General features: G+C 42.3%; 1 protein-coding gene across 1 annotated transcript in view; it reads left to right on the forward strand.

Annotated features, from left to right (window-relative positions):
• Nucleotides 1-19,651, forward strand: part of LRRC8C (leucine rich repeat containing 8 VRAC subunit C) — a 32,857-nt gene extending 13,206 nt beyond the window's left edge. Inside the window, exons 3-4 of the mRNA XM_090048754.1 lie at nt 11,251-11,393; nt 14,113-19,651. Of these exons, the coding sequence (XP_089904880.1) occupies nt 11,256-11,393; nt 14,113-16,383 (2,409 nt within the window). The 5' untranslated portion in view covers nt 11,251-11,255 and the 3' untranslated portion in view covers nt 16,384-19,651. The remainder of the gene's footprint in view (nt 1-11,250; nt 11,394-14,112) is intronic.
• The last annotated feature ends 1,026 nt before the right edge of the window (nt 19,652-20,677 follow it).

A 20,677-nucleotide genomic window follows, 5' to 3' on the forward strand; every position in this document is an offset into this window, starting at 1 on the left:
TGTGAGCTTTATGAGACAGTCTATAAATTACACTCTTCCTTATCCAGCCAGGTCCAGTTTCCCCCTTCTGCCTCCAGGCATAGTTTTTCTCACCACTACAGGTCCAGTCTTACCATTTTCCATGTTACAATCTAGTATCTTCCTTCATCCCAGTCCATTTTTGTCTCCTCTGCATTTAGATCAGACAGCTTCCTGTTCCAGCTGTGTTGGTCTTAGCAGTATCAACTCTTGGATCTGGGAGGGGTTCAGGGATACTCACTGAAGATACAATCTTCATAACTGTAATTGCTAAAATCTAAGCAATCTCTATTAAGCATGTGCAAACAGTCAGTTTTAAAAGCTTATAAGGTAGCCAAATATGAACAGATATTCATGGGGTAACAAAAAGCACATCCCTGACACACAGGCCTTCAAGCCCTTCTCTAAAGCATAGAGGTATTAGAGCATTTTATAAAAAGGTTTCAAGAATTTTTAACATGATCAAAACATTGTATTTGCCCCTAGCCATGTTCTTAGAAATGGCCAAACCATTTTGGCTGAAATGTTCTTAAAAAATCAATAATTTCAACATGTGGCAGACACTTTTTCTCCCCCAAAATGTGTGTGGCACAATTCTAAGCAAATGTAAACAAAATTCTGTAATAGGAAGTACCAGGCAACACAAGTAATAGGTGATGCTGCCAGCATTACCTACATCCAACACTAGGAGAGTATTTGATCTTGATTTTTGTGGCTGCACGCAAGTGCAGTGGTTTTGCCTGACCTAGCACTCTTAGGCCATAGCCATTGTTTATCCTTGTCTGCCCTCGATGGCCAAAGCAAGCTGGCTGTAGTCCCCTGCAGGGAAAAAAAAAGTCTTCTCATTAAGGCAGCCTGGAGCTGTATGTCAGAAAACAGCATAACTTGTTTCCTTAACTTGGTTCCTGGCCTTAAGCAAATGAGGCCAGACATTAGAGTATCCCCTGAAAAGTTACGCTAAAATATTTACTCAGAGTAGCAAATGTTTACAAACTGTTTCAAAGTCCTGCAATGTTTAGCGTGTGCAATGCACTGTTTTATCTCAGAACGTTTGCGTGAAAGCATGGTGCATGGCACACAGAAATTAAATGTGTAATGTCTCCTGAAGTCCCCAGTTAGCAGGTCCATAGGCTCACTGCTGCTTGTAGTTGCTATGGTCTGTATTTTAAATATGTATTGCTCTGTTTCTTTAATGAAGATGAATGATCTCTAAATTGCATATGGGAACCAGCCCAGAGACCTGCTTAGAGCAGTTCTCCCAAAAGGCACTTCATAATTTACCCTAACATTACAGTATACTTAAGCCAGCGAGGAGAGTTGCTTTTGTCTAGCCCAGCACTTTTTGCTTTATCTATATTTCCAGGCTTGCAGTACTGGAAGTCCTCAATTGGTTACTATCTGGTCCGAAATTGTGGAATACTCTTGATATGTACTCTTATCCCTGTCCCTTATACCTGTTTGTTCTTAGCCAGAGCCTGACCCTAGGCCCATTCAAGAAGAGGAAACATTTCCGTTGACTTCAATGTGTCAGGACAACATCTTGAAGCATTCTGAGTTTTAGACACTGGGATGTGCCTGGAGGAGGTAGTGAGGCTGATCCTTTATCTTCCTTTGATGCAGGATCATGATAGGGAATGGCACTGTCATTTAAAGAATAATGAACACCTCCTGTCTAACGAATTAAAGAAAAAACTCTGATGCTTGAAAATTGTAGATGGAGCTATGTCTAGCCTTCTGCTGTCATTTGCCCTTGTTCATCCTCTTTGATGTGTTCTTTGCTCCCCGTTACGTCTTGTCGCCATTTAGACAGAAACCTTCTGGGGCAAGGACTGTTTTATAAAATATTTGTACAGGACCCAACACTTTGAAGTTTTGATCCTGATGTGGGACTCAGGGCACTACTATAACACACACAATGAAAATGATAATTGCCTTACTGTGCTGCCACATGATTTATTATTTTGTGTTGCAGGAAGAAGAAAAGTAGGTGAGGGCTTGGTGTTGAGTGAAAAACTGCAGTTTGGCAGACAAATTAGTGACAAAAGACACACAACTCAAAGGAGCCAGTGATTACATTTTGTATGTAGGGTGCGGGCTATAGTGAAAATGTGTGGGGCACTGCTCAGTAGTGTTGTAGGGAAGGTAGATAGGGCATAGACATGTTGGGATGCAGGGCATAACTAGTTAAAGTCCTATTGAGGGGATATAGCCAGTAAGCAGCCTCCTTTACACCTTGGAGACTGCAGCTACTGTCTCAAAATGGCTGATCCACAACCTGGTTCAGGGAAAGGAAATTCCATCATCATGCACAGCATTTGCACTCACAGGAATGAATGTTTGTCACTTCAGGTTACTGGGACAATGCAACATGGTGCGTCTACACATGCCCCTGACTGCGTAGTACCTGTTGATACTGTGCAGTCTCAGAGGCTCACAGGTCATTTCTGACTCTATATGGCTGTAGTGATGAACTACAGCAACATAGCTCATTACTACAACAGCATAGTGGCAGTGTCATGGTTAGTGTCTGCCGATGCTCCATTGCCATAGCGACGTGCTGTGTCACTAGCTCATCATTACAGCACCGTAGCATCTCATGGAGATGCGCCCAGTATAAACAGGCATTCTTATAGCAGCTTATTGCCATCTTACTGTTTTTGAGTGCTCAAAGATGAGAAAACTTGCCTCACAGTGGTTTCACTTCAGATGCTTGAGACTGCTATTCTCTTCTGTAGTTTGGGCTTTCTGTTTGGATTATATTCCCATCTACAGAGACAGTCCCTGCCACACAGAGCTTCCAATAGATCAAATAAAGGGGCATTGTTCAGTTGTATCTTTATAATTTACTGATTGTTTTTCCAGTTATAATAAATATTTAAATTCCACATAGAAGGAAGGAACAGGGAAGGCAAAAAACATGCCTACCTTTTTAATTTGACTAAGCACAGTATCCTCTTATGCAGATAAATGCAGTGTGTATCCATTAGCAGTTATACTCCCTAAAATGAAACATGTTGCTCAAAAGAATTCCCTTCTATGCATAATAACAGCTGGCTGCTAATAGTTCCCAAATCCTACACTAGAACCATCCATTATATGCTAAAACTAATTAGCATAACAGCCAATCAGAGTGCTTCAAGTATGGGGGAGCGCTGCCGTGATTCTGAAGCCGCACCGAGGACCAGACCGAGGGTGGGTGGGTGGAGGCCATCGGTGGCCTTGGCCCCCCTGCCCCGCTCCCTGCAAGAAGCAGAACAACGGCAGCATGGGACGATGGGTGGTGGCACAACATCCCGGCTCCGTCCCCCCCCGCCCCCCAACATTCTTGAAGGGCAATTATTGGCTGGTGTTAAAATAAATTCTAAATACCTATACATTTTGGTGTTTGATTTGGGGTCTTTTATCATGGAAAATCAGAGCTGCCCTTGCCCCTTTCTCTCACCAGGACATGGGTCCAGCTGCAGCTGTCACCCCCACTGCTTTGTGGTGCTGAGCAGCCCTGATATGCTGGTGCCCTGCCCATGCCATTGCCTCTCACTCCTGACTCACAGCCCCACCCCCCCATCCCTGCTGGTGCTCCTCACTCCACACCCACAGCCTCCTGGCCCTGCTGGTGCCCCTCAGTCCCCGCCCTCCCTAGCCCTGCCAGAGGGGGGCCCCCAGCTGCCAGGGCTATGGAGAAAGAGACCCTGGTCTGCATCCCCCTGCCCCCACAGCAGTGCCCAAACCCTGGCCACTGCCCAAGGGAAGCAGCAGCTGCTGTGATGGAGCGGAGCGCAGAGCCTGGCTCCCCCTCTCCCATATGTGGCATGGGCAATGTGGAGCCCATCATGGGGCAAGAGAGGGCAGATGCAGGCTGCCCGCTGTGGGCTCAGGCTCACCACCTGCTGTCCTCTCCCCAGGGTCCCCGCAACCCAGTGCAGCAGGGCAGAGCGGGGCTGGGTTGGAAAGCTCTTTGCTGCCTCTGGGAGCTCTATGCTGCCAGGGCGAGGTGCCCCCTGCCTGCCGAGAAGTAGCAAGGGGCACAACTCTGTGCTGCTGCCCCTGCTGCTGCCAGGTGGGCAGGGGGTGCTTCATCATGGGTGTGTGGGGCTCTTGGCAGTGGCACCAAACTTCCCTGCCTTACTTCTACCCTCTTGTGCTGGATCCTGCTGGCTGGGCTGCGTTGGCCCCAAAGGAGGGCAGCAGGGCGGGGAGCCCCTGCCGCATGCACAGATCTGGGGGGCATATGCCCCCCATACATCCTTGGGAGTGCATGCAGTAGTGGGGAGCCAGCATCCCCATCCCAATCCTTGCCCAGGCCCTGTTTCCACACATTTCAGTCCCAGGCCCCAAGCCCCACATACTACTCAAGCTGGGCAGCAGCCCCTGCCCTGCCCAACTCCCTCACTATGTGCACCTCAGTCCCCCTTCCTTCCTCCCAGTGCTGCCAGGTTTACTTGCGGGAGCTGCTCTCCAGGCTGCCTGGCGGCCACGTGCATGTGTACACGCTCAGATGCACATAGCGCCCCCTGCTGATTGCCCTTCTCACTCCCTCAAGCCACTTACAGGCTGGAACACTGCCAGCCTGCAAGCCCTACCTCCCCACCAGTTTTCCATGATTTTATCTGTTAAAGGAGAAAATCTAGGTTTTTCTCTGTAAAAAGAAAATCCAGGTTTTACTGCATTTTTTTGTGGCAAGCGGAAAAGCTGGGTCTCTGATGATATTACATTACAAATTCATTAATGCAAAGGCATCAGACTGGTGTGTCTGTGTGTAAGGTCAAGATCTCATATTGTAAAGCAGTCAGTGAAGAGCAGTGCTATGGTACAAAGTTTTGCTGCATAACTATGTCAGCATTGTGTTTAAAAACCCTCCTCTCCTAGCTGGCATAACTATGCCGCTTCAACCCAGAAGTAGGCACAGCTGTCCCCACTGAAGAGTGTTATGTTTTCAGCCTGGCTTATGTTGTTTTTGGGGAGATGCTATAGATTTGCTTTCAGAAAAAACTGGCTTGGTATATGCTGTGCCCCTCAGTATACGCTCTCTTGGTAATGCAGGTAGGGCTTCCTGACATAGCTGTGTTGGCATAGCTATAATAGCAAACACCCGAGCTCCCAGCATGGGCCTGAGGCTATTAGCCCTGCATGGTGATGATAGTTCATAACAGAAAACCGCACCTTTGCCATCAGCAGCCTCAGACCTCCCCTCTGTGGCACCCCACAGGAATCTCTGTGAGTAATCAGTGTTTCTGGAAGTGAAGTAATTAATTTACTTTATATAGTGGAACTTGCATTGTCTGGTTGTTCTAATCCATACCATACGTGCAGTAATCCTCCCTTCAGCTGCAGTGGCAGGAACCTTCATTACTTCCTAACTGTCTGTACCACTTTCCTTTATTTCTTTTGATGAGGGCCAAGTGTGAAAAAAAGACATGTGAATAGTGCAGCCATTTTAGCATCACTATTTGATTTACTCTCCCATTTATTAATAAGCCCATATTGTCTCCAGTTTCTTCTTTCCCACCCCAGTCTATTTATTTTCCTTAACTCCTTTACATCATTTTAACTGCCTGTGATTTTTGCTGCTCTGATCTTTCCCCCAGAATATTAACTGATACTTGGAGCCAATTTCTTTGCTGGGGTAAACATCCAAAATTTTATTGATGTCAAGATAGCTCTGCCAGTTTATATCAGCTGAGAATTGTGCCCTGAATGTTTTGTTTGGTTCTTCTCCACATCTCTATTTCCAGCCCGTCAGTTTGTTTATTATTGTCGGATCTTGGTGCATTCCTTCACATTTGTCCCTTGCTTCCTATGCATGATGCAGCAAAATTACAGGGTGCCCGAGATGTTTTTCAACACTTGTAGGTTTTGACATTTCCCCACAGTCTTGACATGTCCCCACTTCTCTAATGGAGGAAATCCTAAATTAATTTTCGAATGGTTTACAAGACAGTCCATTTTGTTTTATTTCATTTTTTATTCTTCTGGGCTTGCATTCCAGCATTAGTGGTGATGGGTCTCAGTATAGAGTTTATCCTGGACTCCCTCTCCAGAATCTTTTGAGTAGCAGAACACCATATAATCTATCTTATGCTTTGCTGTGTTTTTTAAGTTTCTAGGGAATGGGGAGGAGATAAAGAGAATGAGCATCATGATTTTTGGTTGAATCAGATATTTTTCTTAAAGATGCCTTTCAGTCCAACTATAACAGTATTTAATGTAGGTCAGATTTCTGGGTTAAATTACTGGATTCTATGCCTTTAAATAGCATCAGTAAATGCAGCTGTATTAAAGCTAGTGGCACTACATCAGTTTATATCAGCTAAAATTCTGACTCTCAGGTTTTACTTCCATCTTTAATTCCTCAATTCCTTCTACTAACAACATGTAAGAAACTTCCATAGTTGGTGTAATGCCTTCGCTGTTGATCATCGTGCTGATATGTGGCATCGGTTTTTAAATATCTTTTGTTTTGACTTGTTTAAAATAAGAGTAGGCTATATATTGAACATGGATCATTTCACCAGGCACAGAACTTGTAGTGTCTCATTAGGAATGAATCTGCCAGTAAGATTCTGCCAGATCTAACAGTTCTTAAGGGCCAGGTTCCTTGCACAGAGCAGTGGAATTATTTTAACAGCTCTTTGAAACAGATAAACATGCAGACTGTTTTTCAGGAGTCCTAGGGAGTGTGCATGCTATCAGGGCAAGCTACTGTTGTAATAGAAGTGATGGAGAGCAGGGGGAGAACATTATCATGTCATTTTATATGCATCTGCACTGTATGCCACAGTATTGTAAAATACAGAAGGTACCCTTTTTTGCATTTCTTTGCAGCATCTGCCATGGCAGTTCATGTAACAAAGACAGGCCTTGTTGTACAGTAGAAACAGTGGGGTTTCTTAACGAAATGCCGTCAAATGGTAAACGGTCCCATCCCTCTGCGTCCACCTGAATCTTCTTGTGAATGCCCCATGTTTTATTAACTTAAAAATGTTGTAACATGAGGATCAAACAGAAAAGTCACACTCTGTGCATAGAAGATATGCAAATCAATCCCTTTCCCATTTACAATCCATCTGAGCATAGTTAGATATTAGCTAATTCACATCAGCTATGCAATCAGTCAGTCAATCAATCAATTTTATTAATACATAAATAATAAATTAAATGGAAAACATCTTTGGATGATAGACTTGAAATTTCTGGGGCTACGTCTTAAGTATGGAATGTTGAACTGGGCCTTACAGTTCGTTCTGTAACAGTTGCTATTAGGGGTTCACCGATAAAGATTCTCTTGGCTGATACCAGTGGCTCATTATTAACCAGCCATATTGGCTGATACCTATTCAATAGCCAACTTACAGGAATACAGCCAGGCAGCATGGAGAGCAGCCTCCTGCCGGTAAGTCTGTGGGGGGAAGGGGCACTGGCAGGGGGCGGGGTGCAGATTGAAGCCCCACGATGAGAGAGGGAGTGCGGCAGGGGCAAGCACTGCCCAGCTGGGGTGGTGAATGCAACCTTAGGGTGGGGTGGGGTGGGGTGAGGCGCGGGATGGAGCTGCAGGTGGCTTGTCTGGGCGGCATGGGGGAGGGAAGGGGGACAGCTCCCTGCTGCCATGTCGCCCCCCCAGGGGAGGCATGGAGGGCATGTGCCCCTCTGGATTTGCGCACGGGGTGAGGATGGGCTGCCCACTGTGGACTCAAGGCCAGGAGCTGTGCCAGCCTCTTCCCAGCAGGGGGACTGGGCCGGGGTTGCACTTAGGGTAGGTGGGGGTGGGGTGGGCTCAGCTGCAGCAGAGCACAGTGCCCTAAGTGGGGGTGGTGCTAGGGGGAGCTTTTGGGGGCTATGGCTATCTCAAAATTCCCCATAGCTGCCCCTCCCAGTGCCTCTGCTGCCAACTGCTCTGAGCACAGCCCCGGCCCAGCCCCCCTGCCAGGAAGAGGCTGGCACAACCCCTGGCCCTGAGCCTGCAGCAGGCAGCTCACCCTCACCCTGTGCACAAATCGGGGGGGGGCACATGCCCCCCATACCTCCCCCAGGGGGCCACGCAGTGGCAGGGAGCCATTCCCCTCCCTCTCCAGCTCCTGGATGAGCTGCCTGTGGCTCTGTCCCATGCCCTGGCCGGGCAGTGCCTGCCCCTGCCCCACTCCCTCCGTCACTGTGGGGGCTTTGATCTGCCCCATACCCCATTCCCTCCCCCTTGCTCCTTCCCCCCACAGATGTACCAGCAGGATGCCGCTCTCCAAGCTGCCAGGCATTTATCAGTGATATCAGCCAAAAAAGGCTGATTGCTGATCATGTTAATTTTCTGGTTAATGGTGTTGATCAGCTATATGACCTATATATCAGCACACCTCTAGTTGCTACAACAAAACTGAGCACTTGGTTATGTCATCCCATAAGAATTTGATCAGGCTTCATTTTTATCTGTCAGAGAATTACAGGTCATCTCTCCCTCCCAGGCAGACCAGGGGAAGAAAATATCAAACACTTTTTAGTGGCCACTGAGTAGAAGGTAATAGGTTCATGTCCTCTCAGGAAGTTCTGAGGTTCCAGCTAATGCATTGTCATTCTGTGGAAGCAAGTTATCCAAAATGTTATCAAGGAAAAGAAGGAAATAGTAGGAACAGTTATTTGTAGTGGCAGAAACTCAGCTTAATCAAATTCCTTCTCCATCATCTGCCTCCAAAGTAATCAAGCAAAGTTATGATAAAAGAAAGCTACTTAAAATGCAGACTGATTACATACCAACACTAGCACTCAAATCTACTTGCACATACTGATTTGCAGGATGAACTCCTGTCTACCAACTCCCAGTCTCAGTGCACTTCTTGCCTGTTACAGGGTTTTTGAATCTAACAATCTTTGGGCCCAGATCTGCAAAGATATTTAGGTGCCTCACTCCCATAAATGTAACGGTGAAACACCTTTGTGGGTCTGGTTCCTAGTGCTTTTCATCTTTAGGAGTCATGGGATTATTTTTGAGTCTTCACTTTTATTAAAAAAATAAGTTCCAATTTCTCTATTGTTGCAGAGACAAGCCTGAGAATGAAAACCCTAAAAGATAACAAATAAAAAGAACCCCAAAGCTGCAATTAAAAACATATACATATACATGCCTCATGATCTATAAGCTAATTTTGGCATTTGGGGTTCAGAGCTTGAATAGATTTTTGAATGCTTGGACTATTCTTAACAACGATGCTTCCAACAGTCACAAAATCTGAAAAGATTCAAGAGTTATTGCCAAGTGATAACTGATATATTACTATTGTATTGTATTCATATACTTTTAAGGAATATATATCTTTATAGAACATTTGATAAAGGAATAGTAAACCAAAGTCATTTAGATTTGGAAATAAAGAAAAAGGAAAGTATCTTCCTGGGAATGAATGGTGACAAAATAGTGTAATACTGGGGGGGTGGCAGGGAGAGTTTGTATTATTTGTTGATTCTTGCTCAATATTTCCTCTCAGGGCTGCCCAACTGGCAACACATGGGCTGTATGCAGCCTGCAAGAGGTTAACTTTCAAACTCCAGGCTCTTGCCTAGCCACTGCTCTCCCCCATCAGTCCAGCTGCAAGAGCAGCTGGCATCACTGGGCTCCCCCTCCCTCCTCCAGCTTTTGCTGCCTGCCTCAGCCCCAGGGAGTGGGGTAGTGCAGTTCACTGCAGTCTGGGGAGCTGAGGGTGAGTCTGGGGCATATGGGCATGCTGTACAGCAGGAGGAGGAGATGGATTGGGCATGTGGCACAGCAGTGGGGGGAAGGGTGTTTGTGGCACCTAGCGTAAATAGTGTGGGGGAGCGGGGGGCGGGCATGGGTATATAGTGGAGCTGGAAGCAGGGAGGTTCCTGTGCAGTGCTCGCAAACTTGTGGCCTGGGAGCCCTGTGGCTTACCTGATGCAGCCTATGGGAGCAGCTGCTGCTGGTGTGGCTTGCAGGGCATTTGTCCCTCAGCTGCTTAGAAGTTGGACAGCCCAGCTCTGTGCAATATAACAGGCACCATAATGCTGCCACTTAGGGGATATGAAGTGGACAGAGCTCTGCTGAGTAAGTAAGTGCTGGTCATGGAATTTAAAACTGGAAGGGGCAGCGTTAATTTATAGGATTGATTTATTTCCCCCCCCCATGTTTCCCCAAAGCAAAGTCAGAGCAGAGGCTTGTCCCATTATTCATTTGCATGTGCAGTAGCGCACTACAGCTCTCCCTCTTCAGAGAGGCAGATTTTCCCTGCTGTCTCTGCCGCATTTTTGCAAGATAAGCATACAAGTATCAGAAGGCCACTCCTGACTTAGCATAATTTGATAAAGAGCTGCATGCCGTCACTGCTACTGCAGTAGAGCTGGCCTGCTTGTGTGGACATTGCATAATAACCCTGGATTTGTAATGTGGCTTTGTAAAGCAATGCTTCCATCATAATGGTTCCGTTGTCAGTGTGTCAGTTCTGAAGAACTTTTACATTTTCAGTTGAAAGAACATTTTTAAAATAGACTTTGGGTCTGCTTCTGTTAAGATTTCCACTTTAATCACTTTTCTGACATAGGACATCCCTATGATCAAGTAGGCTATTTTGATCACTTGGCTGTATTTGTACACTACTCTTTAAAATCAACTACTCTATCTGTGCATGTGTCATCTGATTTTACGCTGTATGTGAGGATGCAAATGCAGACGTCTAAGGTTGGGATAAAGCCCTCAATCTGTCCATAGTGCCTGTAGTTCTGTTTAACTGAACTGCTTCAGCTGCTTATGTTCAAATCATAATAGATTTCAAGGTGCTTTTAGATGTAAATACAAAGATTCCAAATCATCCTTGAAACAATTATTAGTTCATTGCACATGAATGTAACACTGCCTCTAAACACAGCTGTCAGCTCTGCATAAATGGTAAGGGCTTTAATCAGATCTTTGATAGTAAGGGCAAAATCTTCAAAGCTGCATACATGAAATTAGACACCTAAAGCAGTGGCTTATTTATCAGAAGTACTGAAAGGAGAGGCATTTACCCATTGCAAGCAATGGCAGCCAATGCAGAGATTCATGTCAAGTTATATAAAAGCTAATCTAGTCCCTGCTTCTCTCTTATACAGAGAATCAAAATGTCTCTGATATTTTTTCCAGTGAGTTGCACAAAATGGAAGACGATAGTATAAAATACCCTTTTGTGGCTATTGAGATTTGTCAATGGAAGAAAATGGTATGAAAAGACTAAACAAAGGATATGCTTGACTCTCTTTCAGAAAAAATGATTCCTGTAACTGAATTTCGTCAGTTTTCTGAGCAGCAGCCAGCATTCAGGGTCCTGAAGCCATGGTGGGATGTGTTTACAGACTATCTCTCAGTAGCCATGCTGATGATTGGTGTGTTTGGATGTACATTACAGGTAAGTTAAAGGTAGTGTCATCTAAAATGCTGTTATTAGGGGTGTTCAGATGACAGAATCAGTTACAGACTTTATTAGAAGGATATTACAGTACCATATTTGCTTTATCCTGTAATCATTGCAGGTTTCAGCAGGCCTCAGTGGTTTGAATAGATCAGTAAAACACCATGGAGCAGACCTTAACTATTTTAAATAGGTCAGTGATTCCCAACCAGGGCAATGTGGCATCCTGGGATGCCTTAAAATCCTTTCAAGGGTGCTGCAGAGTGCCATGCAGTGTTAGCACTGTAAGGTGTATGAACATGATTCACAAGATAAACCCAGAGATTTCAAATAGGAATATATAGTATTAAAAACATGCTGACCTGCTGTGGTCTTTCTGAATTCTTTACAACAGAAGACTCCCTCTGTTATTTTTCTGCAGTCAAAAATGAATGAAAACTAGGAGCACCTTGAGTCTAAAAATGTTGAGAACCACTGAAATAGGTGTTGTTCCATTGACAGCGTGGGTTGGACTTGATGATCTTTTAAGGTCCCTTCTAGCCCTTAATTTCTATGATTCTATGATATCACCAGAGTTGGTCAACTGGGGATCTGGTCTTTTTGCCTTCTGGGCAGTTTTCAAGACAGTTTTGCATAGCAAAGCTGACTAGATTTCAAATCTTGTTTGTTCACTTTGTTGTTATCATTTAAACCACTCTTAAAACTTCCCTTTTGTCTTGTTCGCATTTAGCAGACCTTGATATTTTTTTTCTCACCATGTTTTGAATAGATTTGGCAGGAGCATTCTTATTTTACTCAGGACCACCCACAACTAATAGCTAGGCCTCCTCCAGTCCATAACATCATGGAGGATGCTTGTACATAAACAACTGATGTTACTGTTATTCTGGGTTAATTAAATGTTGCTGTAGAGCCAAAACCTAAGGAGGAACAGAAAACAATGTCCAGGTTGGATGTACTTGATTTCAGAACATCTGCTTGGTGCAGTATGTGTTCCCAGCGTTTCATTCACCCATCCATTCATCACCGATCTACTCTGCACCCAACTGTGCAATAAGGGAAATAAAGGCTGGTGGCGGGGTAACTTCTTTCCCAAGCCTATAGAACAGTCAGAAATCTGAAATATGGAGCATGTGAAACATGTCCTATATTTTCCTGTTTCACTCCTACCCTTTTCTACATGGTTCTGTTTCTTAGCAGAGCTTATAGGTACGTAACTCTGGAGGGGTTCTTGTTGGCCAGCAAGTCCAATCCACGCATTTGCAGCAATTGCTAACCCAGGTAATTCCCAAACCCTCACCCATAACTAGAAGGAATGATATTTGAAACACCAGGATCACCTATAACGTGACATATGTAAAAACAGGGGACAATAAGGACACTGCCAATACCCAGCCACTGCAATGGCATGGAAGTGTCCTAGAATCATAGCAAATTAGGGTTGTCAGGCACCTGAGGGAGGTCATCTAGTCCAACCCCCTGCTCAAAGCAGGACCATCCCCAACTAGATCATTTCAGCCAGTACTAACTTCCAAGGATAGTGATTCCATCACCTCTCTAGGTAACCCATTTCAGCGCTTCATCACCCTCTTAGTGGTTTTTCCTAATATTCAAACTAAACTTTTCTTGCTGCACCTTGAGACCATTGCTCCTTGTTCTGCCATTTGCCACCACGGAGAACAGAAGTAATCTGTTAGTAGACCATGCTGCACACTACAGAGGAAGACAACTCTCCCAACCCCTCACCTTCACAGTCTGTGACAGGCCATGTTTGGTGATAGGTTATGACCTCTGGTTCACTCTTACTGATAGTATTGGATCCAGTAATGTTTCTAATATGGATCTGGCATTCTCTAGGATTATTCAGAAGTGGAGTTAAAGGAACGTTGTTCTTTGCTGGCTCAGATTGGCAGAGCTCCCTTGATTTCAGTGGAATCCTACTTATTTACACAATAGAATATTTTCCCAAACATTTAAATGATAATATCTCAGATTGGGCACTGTGCATGTGGTAGTCTTGCGTGTATGCTATAGTCCAAAAGTCTTTTGGGTATGAGTCAAAAACTGAGGTGCATGTTACAAATCTCTCTTCACAAGGACACTTTTTGGGCCAGCAGCCAAGTATTTGGTGAAGCTCCGGAAGCATAATTTCTGTCACTTGCCTGTTAACTGTTTGACTTAATTAAGCATAGGGAAGTGCAGTGTGCCAACAACACAGAACAGGCAAATGTTTCTATTTCTATTTCTAGCAAATGTGTAAAAATATTGTTTTGATCATGGGCCAGATTATCAACTGGTGTAAGCAGTGAAGCTCTTTTACCTTCACAGCAGCTATTCCCTTTTACCCCATCTTGTAGTTTACCCTGTTAGTTAACTAACTTGGATTGGGCAATCCAAATTAAGAGCACACTTCCTTTTTGCAGTGTAGACACAGCCAAAGACAGGGCTACTCTTTCGGAGGCTTGTTGCACGTGTATTTATATATATGTAAAGAAGTATTTGGAATAATCTATCTAGTTCTTGGCCTATTATTGAGAATGTCATTGGCGCATAACAAATAATGCTCATATAGACTTTGAACCTAATCCCTGAAATAGAACTAGGTGTACGCTCTTCCAACGATACATCAATTATCTGACGGTGCTGCTGATGTAACAGTGATCACACTAGACATCATTAGTAAATAGTTTGAAAAAATAATTTTTGTCTGTTTCAGGTCATGCAAGACAAGATAATATGCCTTCCAAAGAGAGTACAGCCTTGGCAGAATAACTCTTACAGTCCTAATGTATCCACTACAGTCCCCAATACAACCCTATTTCCTCCACCTAAACCATCCACTCCTCCTGCTACTGTTGAAATGAAGGGACTTAAGACAGACTTAGACCTTCAGCAATATAGCTTTATAAACCAAATGTGCTATGAACGTGCCCTGCATTGGTATGCAAAGTATTTCCCTTACCTTGTCCTTATACATACTCTGGTGTTCATGCTGTGTAGTAACTTCTGGTTCAAATTCCCTGGGTCAAGCTCAAAAATTGAACACTTCATTTCAATCCTGGGGAAATGTTTTGACTCTCCCTGGACAACAAGGGCCTTATCTGAAGTGTCTGGAGAAGACTCTGAAGAAAAAGATAACCGGAAGAACAATATAAGCAGGTCAAATACTATCCAACCTAGCACGGAAGGCACTTTGGTCAAAACTCAGTCCTTAAAATCAATACCTGAAAAGTTAGTTGTGGATAAGGGGACAGTAGGGGCTCTGGATAAAAAAGAAGGAGAACAGGCAAAAGCATTGTTTGAAAAGGTGAAGAAATTTCGACTGCATGTTGAGGAAGGTGATCTGCTGTATGCTATGTATGTTCGCCAGACTGTACTTAAAGTTATTAAATTTCTTATCATTATTGCTTACAACAGTGCATTGGTTTCAGAAGTTCAGTTTACAGTAGACTGTAATGTTGACATACAGGACATGACAGGCTATAAGAATTTTTCCTGTAATCATACTATGGCACATCTTTTCTCCAAACTTTCCTTCTGCTACCTGTGCTTCGTAAGCATCTATGGATTAACGTGCCTTTACACTTTATATTGGCTCTTCTATCGGTCATTGAAGGAATATTCCTTTGAATATGTTCGCCAGGAGACTGGGATTGATGATATCCCAGATGTTAAGAATGACTTTGCTTTTATGCTTCACATGATAGATCAGTATGACCCTCTTTATTCAAAGAGATTTGCTGTGTTCCTGTCTGAAGTCAGTGAAAACAAACTGAAACAACTGAACTTAAACAACGAATGGACAGCAGATAAATTGAGGCAGAGGCTACAAACAAATGCCCATAACCATCTGGAACTGCAGCTTTTTATGCTCTCAGGACTTCCAGACACAGTTTTTGAAATTACAGAGCTTCAGTCTCTAAAGCTTGAAATCATTAATAATGTTATGATACCAGCAACTATTGCGCAGCTGGACAATCTCCAAGAGCTGTCCTTACACCAGTGTTCTGTGAAGATCCACAGTGCTGCACTGGCATTTCTGAAGGAGAATCTCAAGATCTTGAGCGTCAAGTTTGATGACATCAGAGAGCTTCCGCCTTGGATGTATGGACTCCGAAATTTGGAAGAGCTCTACTTAATTGGCTCTCTAAGTCATGATATTTCCAAAAACATTACTCTTGAGTCTTTTCGGGATCTTAAAAGCCTTAAAATTCTTTACATTAAAAGCAATGTGTCCAAAATCCCACAATCTGCAGTTGATGTTTCAAGTCACCTTCAAAAACTGTGCATCTATAATGATGGCACCAAGTTAGTGATGTTCAATAACCTGAAGAAAATGGTTAACTTGACTGAGTTAGAGTTGGTTCATTGTGATTTGGAGCGCATACCTCATGCTGTTTTTAGCCTTCTCAGTTTGCAGGAGTTAGATTTAAAGGAAAACAACCTCAAATCAATTGAAGAAATAGTTAGTTTTCAACATCTGAGAAAACTTACAATCTTAAAGCTGTGGTATAACAGTATAACCTATATCCCAGAGCATATAAAGAAACTCACTAGCCTGGAACGTCTTTCCTTTAGTCATAACAAAATAGAGGTTCTTCCATCCCACCTATTCCTATGCAACAAAATTAGATACTTAGATTTGTCTTACAATGACATTCGATTTATTCCACCTGAAATAGGAGTGCTGCAAAGTTTACAGTATTTTTCTATCACTTGTAACAAAGTGGAGAGTGTGCCAGATGAGCTGTACTTTTGCAAAAAACTCAAGACTCTGAAGATTGGGAAAAATAACTTGTCAGTCCTTTCACCTAAAATTGGTAATTTAGTATTCCTCTCCTACTTGGATATTAAAGGCAATCACTTTGAAATTCTCCCACCTGAACTCGGAGAATGTAGGGCTTTGAAGCGAATTGGCTTGATTGTAGAGGATACCTTGTTTGAAACTTTGCCTTCTGATGTCAGGGAGCAAATGAAAGCTGAATAATTTACTTGCTTTTCCTCAAAGTTACAGAAACGTGCTTCTACCAAATACATTAACTAAATGATGGCCTAGTTTGATCATGGATTTACTTTTGTGTTTATTTTATTTTTTCCTTTTGTCCTTTTGACACAAAACTATCTGTACAAACAAATGTGGAGTAAGAAGTATGTATATTTTTTAATAAAATGTTCTTGTATTTTTTCACTGTTTTAAAATATTTTTAAGTTTGTTTTGCCCTGATGACAAGGGCAATATCGTAATTTTTTTTGTATCGGCTAAAGCAAATGGTTTTATCAGCTGTTTTTTAATTTTGGCTAGAATTGATTGCGGGTGGGGAGGGCACTGCAAGCTGCATGCCTTGGGTTGTGTAAGTTTTAATAGATGAACATAATGTCTCCTTAATCACTGTCAATCTCTGAAGAGGTTCTCTTTAGAGGGCTGATTGCATATGGTGTTCACCCTCAACCCTTAGTGGAAGCTCAATAAGTCTGTTTTAGAAATCTCCATCCAGATGTGTATATTCTGCAAAGATGAATATATATATACATGCTGTTCTACCATGGTCATAAAACCCCATGCATCCATTCCCCAACCAAGGTCCAGTTCTACAAGATAAGTGCTCCCAAATCCTTCTAAGTTCATTTTCCCGAAGGGTACTTTCAGTTTTGTAGGACTGGGATTCTAGGGAACTGCAAGTCTATGAAACTTTGGATAAGAGAACAAAATTGTATTTTGGCAGCTAACATGTACAGTACTTGAGCTTGGTTGCATGTTACCAGGCCTGGTAGAGGAACATTTACATATCTCCAGAAACCAAATTAAAAAAAGTAATCAAATATTACCATTTCAGAAGTCTCAGTATAGCAGGGCATAGTGATGACAGTGAGTTTGTTTTAATCTTCTACCTAATAATTAGATTGGAGATTATACGATTGGAAGTCTGTTTGTTTAAAATAATGTAATTAACCATAATACATTTACATGACTGTGCATCAGGTTAGAAATTCTGTCAGCTAATCTATGTTAAATTATTTTATTGACTACTCCTGTCATTTCCTTTTTCCTAAGGCAACTTGGCAGGTATTACCCATTTTAATGCTGTGTGCTACTCAAAAGCTAATTTATGCTTAATTAATAAAAATAATCATTTTTATAATAAACTATTTTCTGGAGGTCTCCTCACCCACTGTACAGTGTATTTAAATCATAATGCAGGCACCAGTTAATTGCCCAGGGTGGATAGCTAGAAATAAGCCCTTCCTTCTGCAGGTGGTGGTGCTATTTATAAAATTGCAGGGTCTTGGTTGCTAGTTGTTAAAAGGTACATGAAACAGTAGCTAGGTGATTGTCAGGGTGATTGCTTTTAGATTTTTCATTACTGCCAGCACTGGTTTTCTGTCTTGAACTGCCGTTAATCTAAGTTTGGGGTCTTGGTGCAAAAGCATGTTGTTGCTTTATGGGTCTGACAAAATGAGATGGTGAGATGGGGAAAATATGATTTTTCTCATGAATCCAGAGTGTACTATGTTTATCCAGAGTGTATCCAGTTAGTAGACTCACTGTAGTGCTAAAGTCAGACTTACTTCTGCTTCTTGGGAATATTCTGGAGAAGATCCATGATCCATATGATTCATTGGAGATGGGTCAGGCATGAAGGAATCAAAACAAGCTTCTTTAAAGGGGTTTATTTTTTGTTCAGTATTCTAATACTGATATGGCTATTGCAAAAGCTCTTACTCATATATGGAATGCACTTATAGGAACTGCTTGGCAGTATATGTACGCTAAATGTGCTTCAGTTTGATGTAATGTGGGGGAGAGAAATGTTTCATTGCTCATTTTAACTTAATTATGTAAACCAAGTGCTGTAGTTCCTGATGAATGTAAACTGTATAAAATGTCCAAGTAATCAGTGAAATCTGTATAGTAAAATCTTACTTAGATCTGAAATTGGGGATTATATTTAGGGCTTTGGGGAAAAAATCTTTAAAATGTCTATGATTCTAGACACGGTGTTTCAAAAACATAACTTATTATGTGTCTTATGTTGTTTCGCTTGAATTTGTGATGTCTTCTGAACTGAAATTGTGTACCCTCTCAGTTAAATCTAAGGTGAGGTCTGCACTGTTCTTTTGCTGATTTAACATGTCAATTAGGGGCATGATTTTTTTAACCGATTATAGTTAGTGCAAACCTTGTATGGACCCAGTTGTATGGGTATAGATGCACCTAATACTGGTGTAGCTTGTTCCTGTTCCAGCACAGGAATAAGGTATTTTGGCATTGGGCAATTTATACAGATATAACTGTATCCACACTAAGAGTTGTACTGTTTTAACTATACTGGTATTGTTAACTGGCACAATTTTTGTGTAAGATAAGTCCTTAGGGTCACAGTGAATGATAAAATATCAAATTATTGTTATGAAACAAACTCAGGTAAATGCACTGTTGACTTTTTCTATACTTAATATCTAGTCTGTGGAGTGTGTTTTTAAAACTGTATTACAGTATTCTAGTAATGCTCTATCTAAGAACAGATTATTTCCTAGTACTATTCAAAATCCAGGAAAGATTGCATATGTAAAAGTGCCATATTTACTCAGTGATTCATTTACTCCTTATATGTATATTTACCTGCAACTACACTAGAAAAACTTTCTGTGAAGTATAATAGAACAAATTGACTTTTTTGATAATATTATAGGCATGGGCATATGTAATTATTTATATTAAACAGGTGCCTAACAACTAATAAAATCCCAGCATATAAGCAAAACATTTTTACATCATTAAACAAACAAAAAGAAAATCATTCTTTGTAATGGAAACAGATGACTGATTGTGGGTCAAATATAAGAAAACTGCCTTGAAAATTGTACTGCTCTGGAAAAACAGGTATGCTATATGATCAGAATCTTAATATGTTTGTGTCCCCCTTTGTGGCAACAAATATTAATATTTGTATTGAACTGTTTTATCTAGCCAGTCTGGCTAACTCATGCACATTCATATGGGAGAGTATGTATTTTGTCTCGTATGACACATTTCTGGCATTTCCATTAATGCACATGGCGATGTGATGACAAGACCTGAAAGACTGTAAAAAAAAAAAAAAAAAAAGCTTTGAAATTAAGTCAAATGGACAAGCATATTAATCCAATAGCAAGAAATTTAATATGGTAATATACTTGCCTGGTGTTATTGCAGTACAGAACACACAGGAAAAAAATAAATTCTTTTGTAAATTGAAACCCTGAAAGACTACAAAGTGATCATTTGTTTGGGAAACATATTTTTGTTTTTAATCATAAACGTTGCTTTGATTTAAGCATTTTGGGGACAGTGGAACAAGTAAGCTTTGAAATATGTCAACAAAACTGTAAGGATTCCCAGTCTGACCTCTCTAACAGACAATAGAAATTTTTCCAGTAATTCCTGCAGCCAGCCCAGCAATTTGTATCAGGGTATATATAGTGGCCTTTTTCATTAGTCATATTTCCATATCCTGTTGTCTTGTGTTCTGACTGAATTCTAGGCAGCACACAGTTGCCTTTCTTATCCCCCGCCCCTGTTTAAGTCAGTTTACATATTCATCATGTGTTGTGAGTTTGTTCATAAAAGGCTTCTGTGGGTTGTTTTGGGGTTGCAACGTTCCAACCCTTTGTAGCTTAATTTCAATAAGGATATTGGCTCTCATATCTGATTCAGTGTGTGTGTGTGTGTGTGTGTGTGTGTGTGTGTGTGTAGGTAGATAAAACATACTTCCAATGTATACATTTTCTTGTACATTTCTGGTACGTTTTCTTATATGAGATGAAATCAGGATTGAATCAGGATTCACAGTGACCTGGACAAATTGGAGGACTGGGCCAAAAGGAACCTCATGAGGTTCAGTAAAGACAAGTGCAAATTCTTGCACCTAGGATGGAAGAATCCCATACACTGCTACAGCCTGGGGACTGACTGGCTAAGCAGCACTGTGCAAAAAAGGATCTGTATGTTGCAGTGGACAATAAGATGGATATGAGTCAGCACTGTGTCTTTGTTGCCAAGAAGGCTAACAGCATACTGGCCTGCATTAATAGAAGCATTGCCAGCAGATCGAGAGAAGTAATTATTCCTTTCTATTCTCCACCGGTGAGGGCACATCTGGAATACTTTGCCCAGTTTTGCCCCTCCCCCCACTATAGAAAGGATGCAGACCATGAGCAACGTGTGCCTCTGGAGGCTGGGGGGCACAGTGACTGCCCACAGGCTGCAGCGGTGGCAAAGGTGTGGTGGTGGCAAACAGGGA

The sequence above is a fragment of the Crocodylus siamensis genome, chromosome 5 (assembly GCF_052110815.1).
Source record: "Crocodylus siamensis isolate JL-2025a chromosome 5, ASM5211081v1, whole genome shotgun sequence".
Taxonomy (NCBI): domain Eukaryota; kingdom Metazoa; phylum Chordata; order Crocodylia; family Crocodylidae; genus Crocodylus; species Crocodylus siamensis.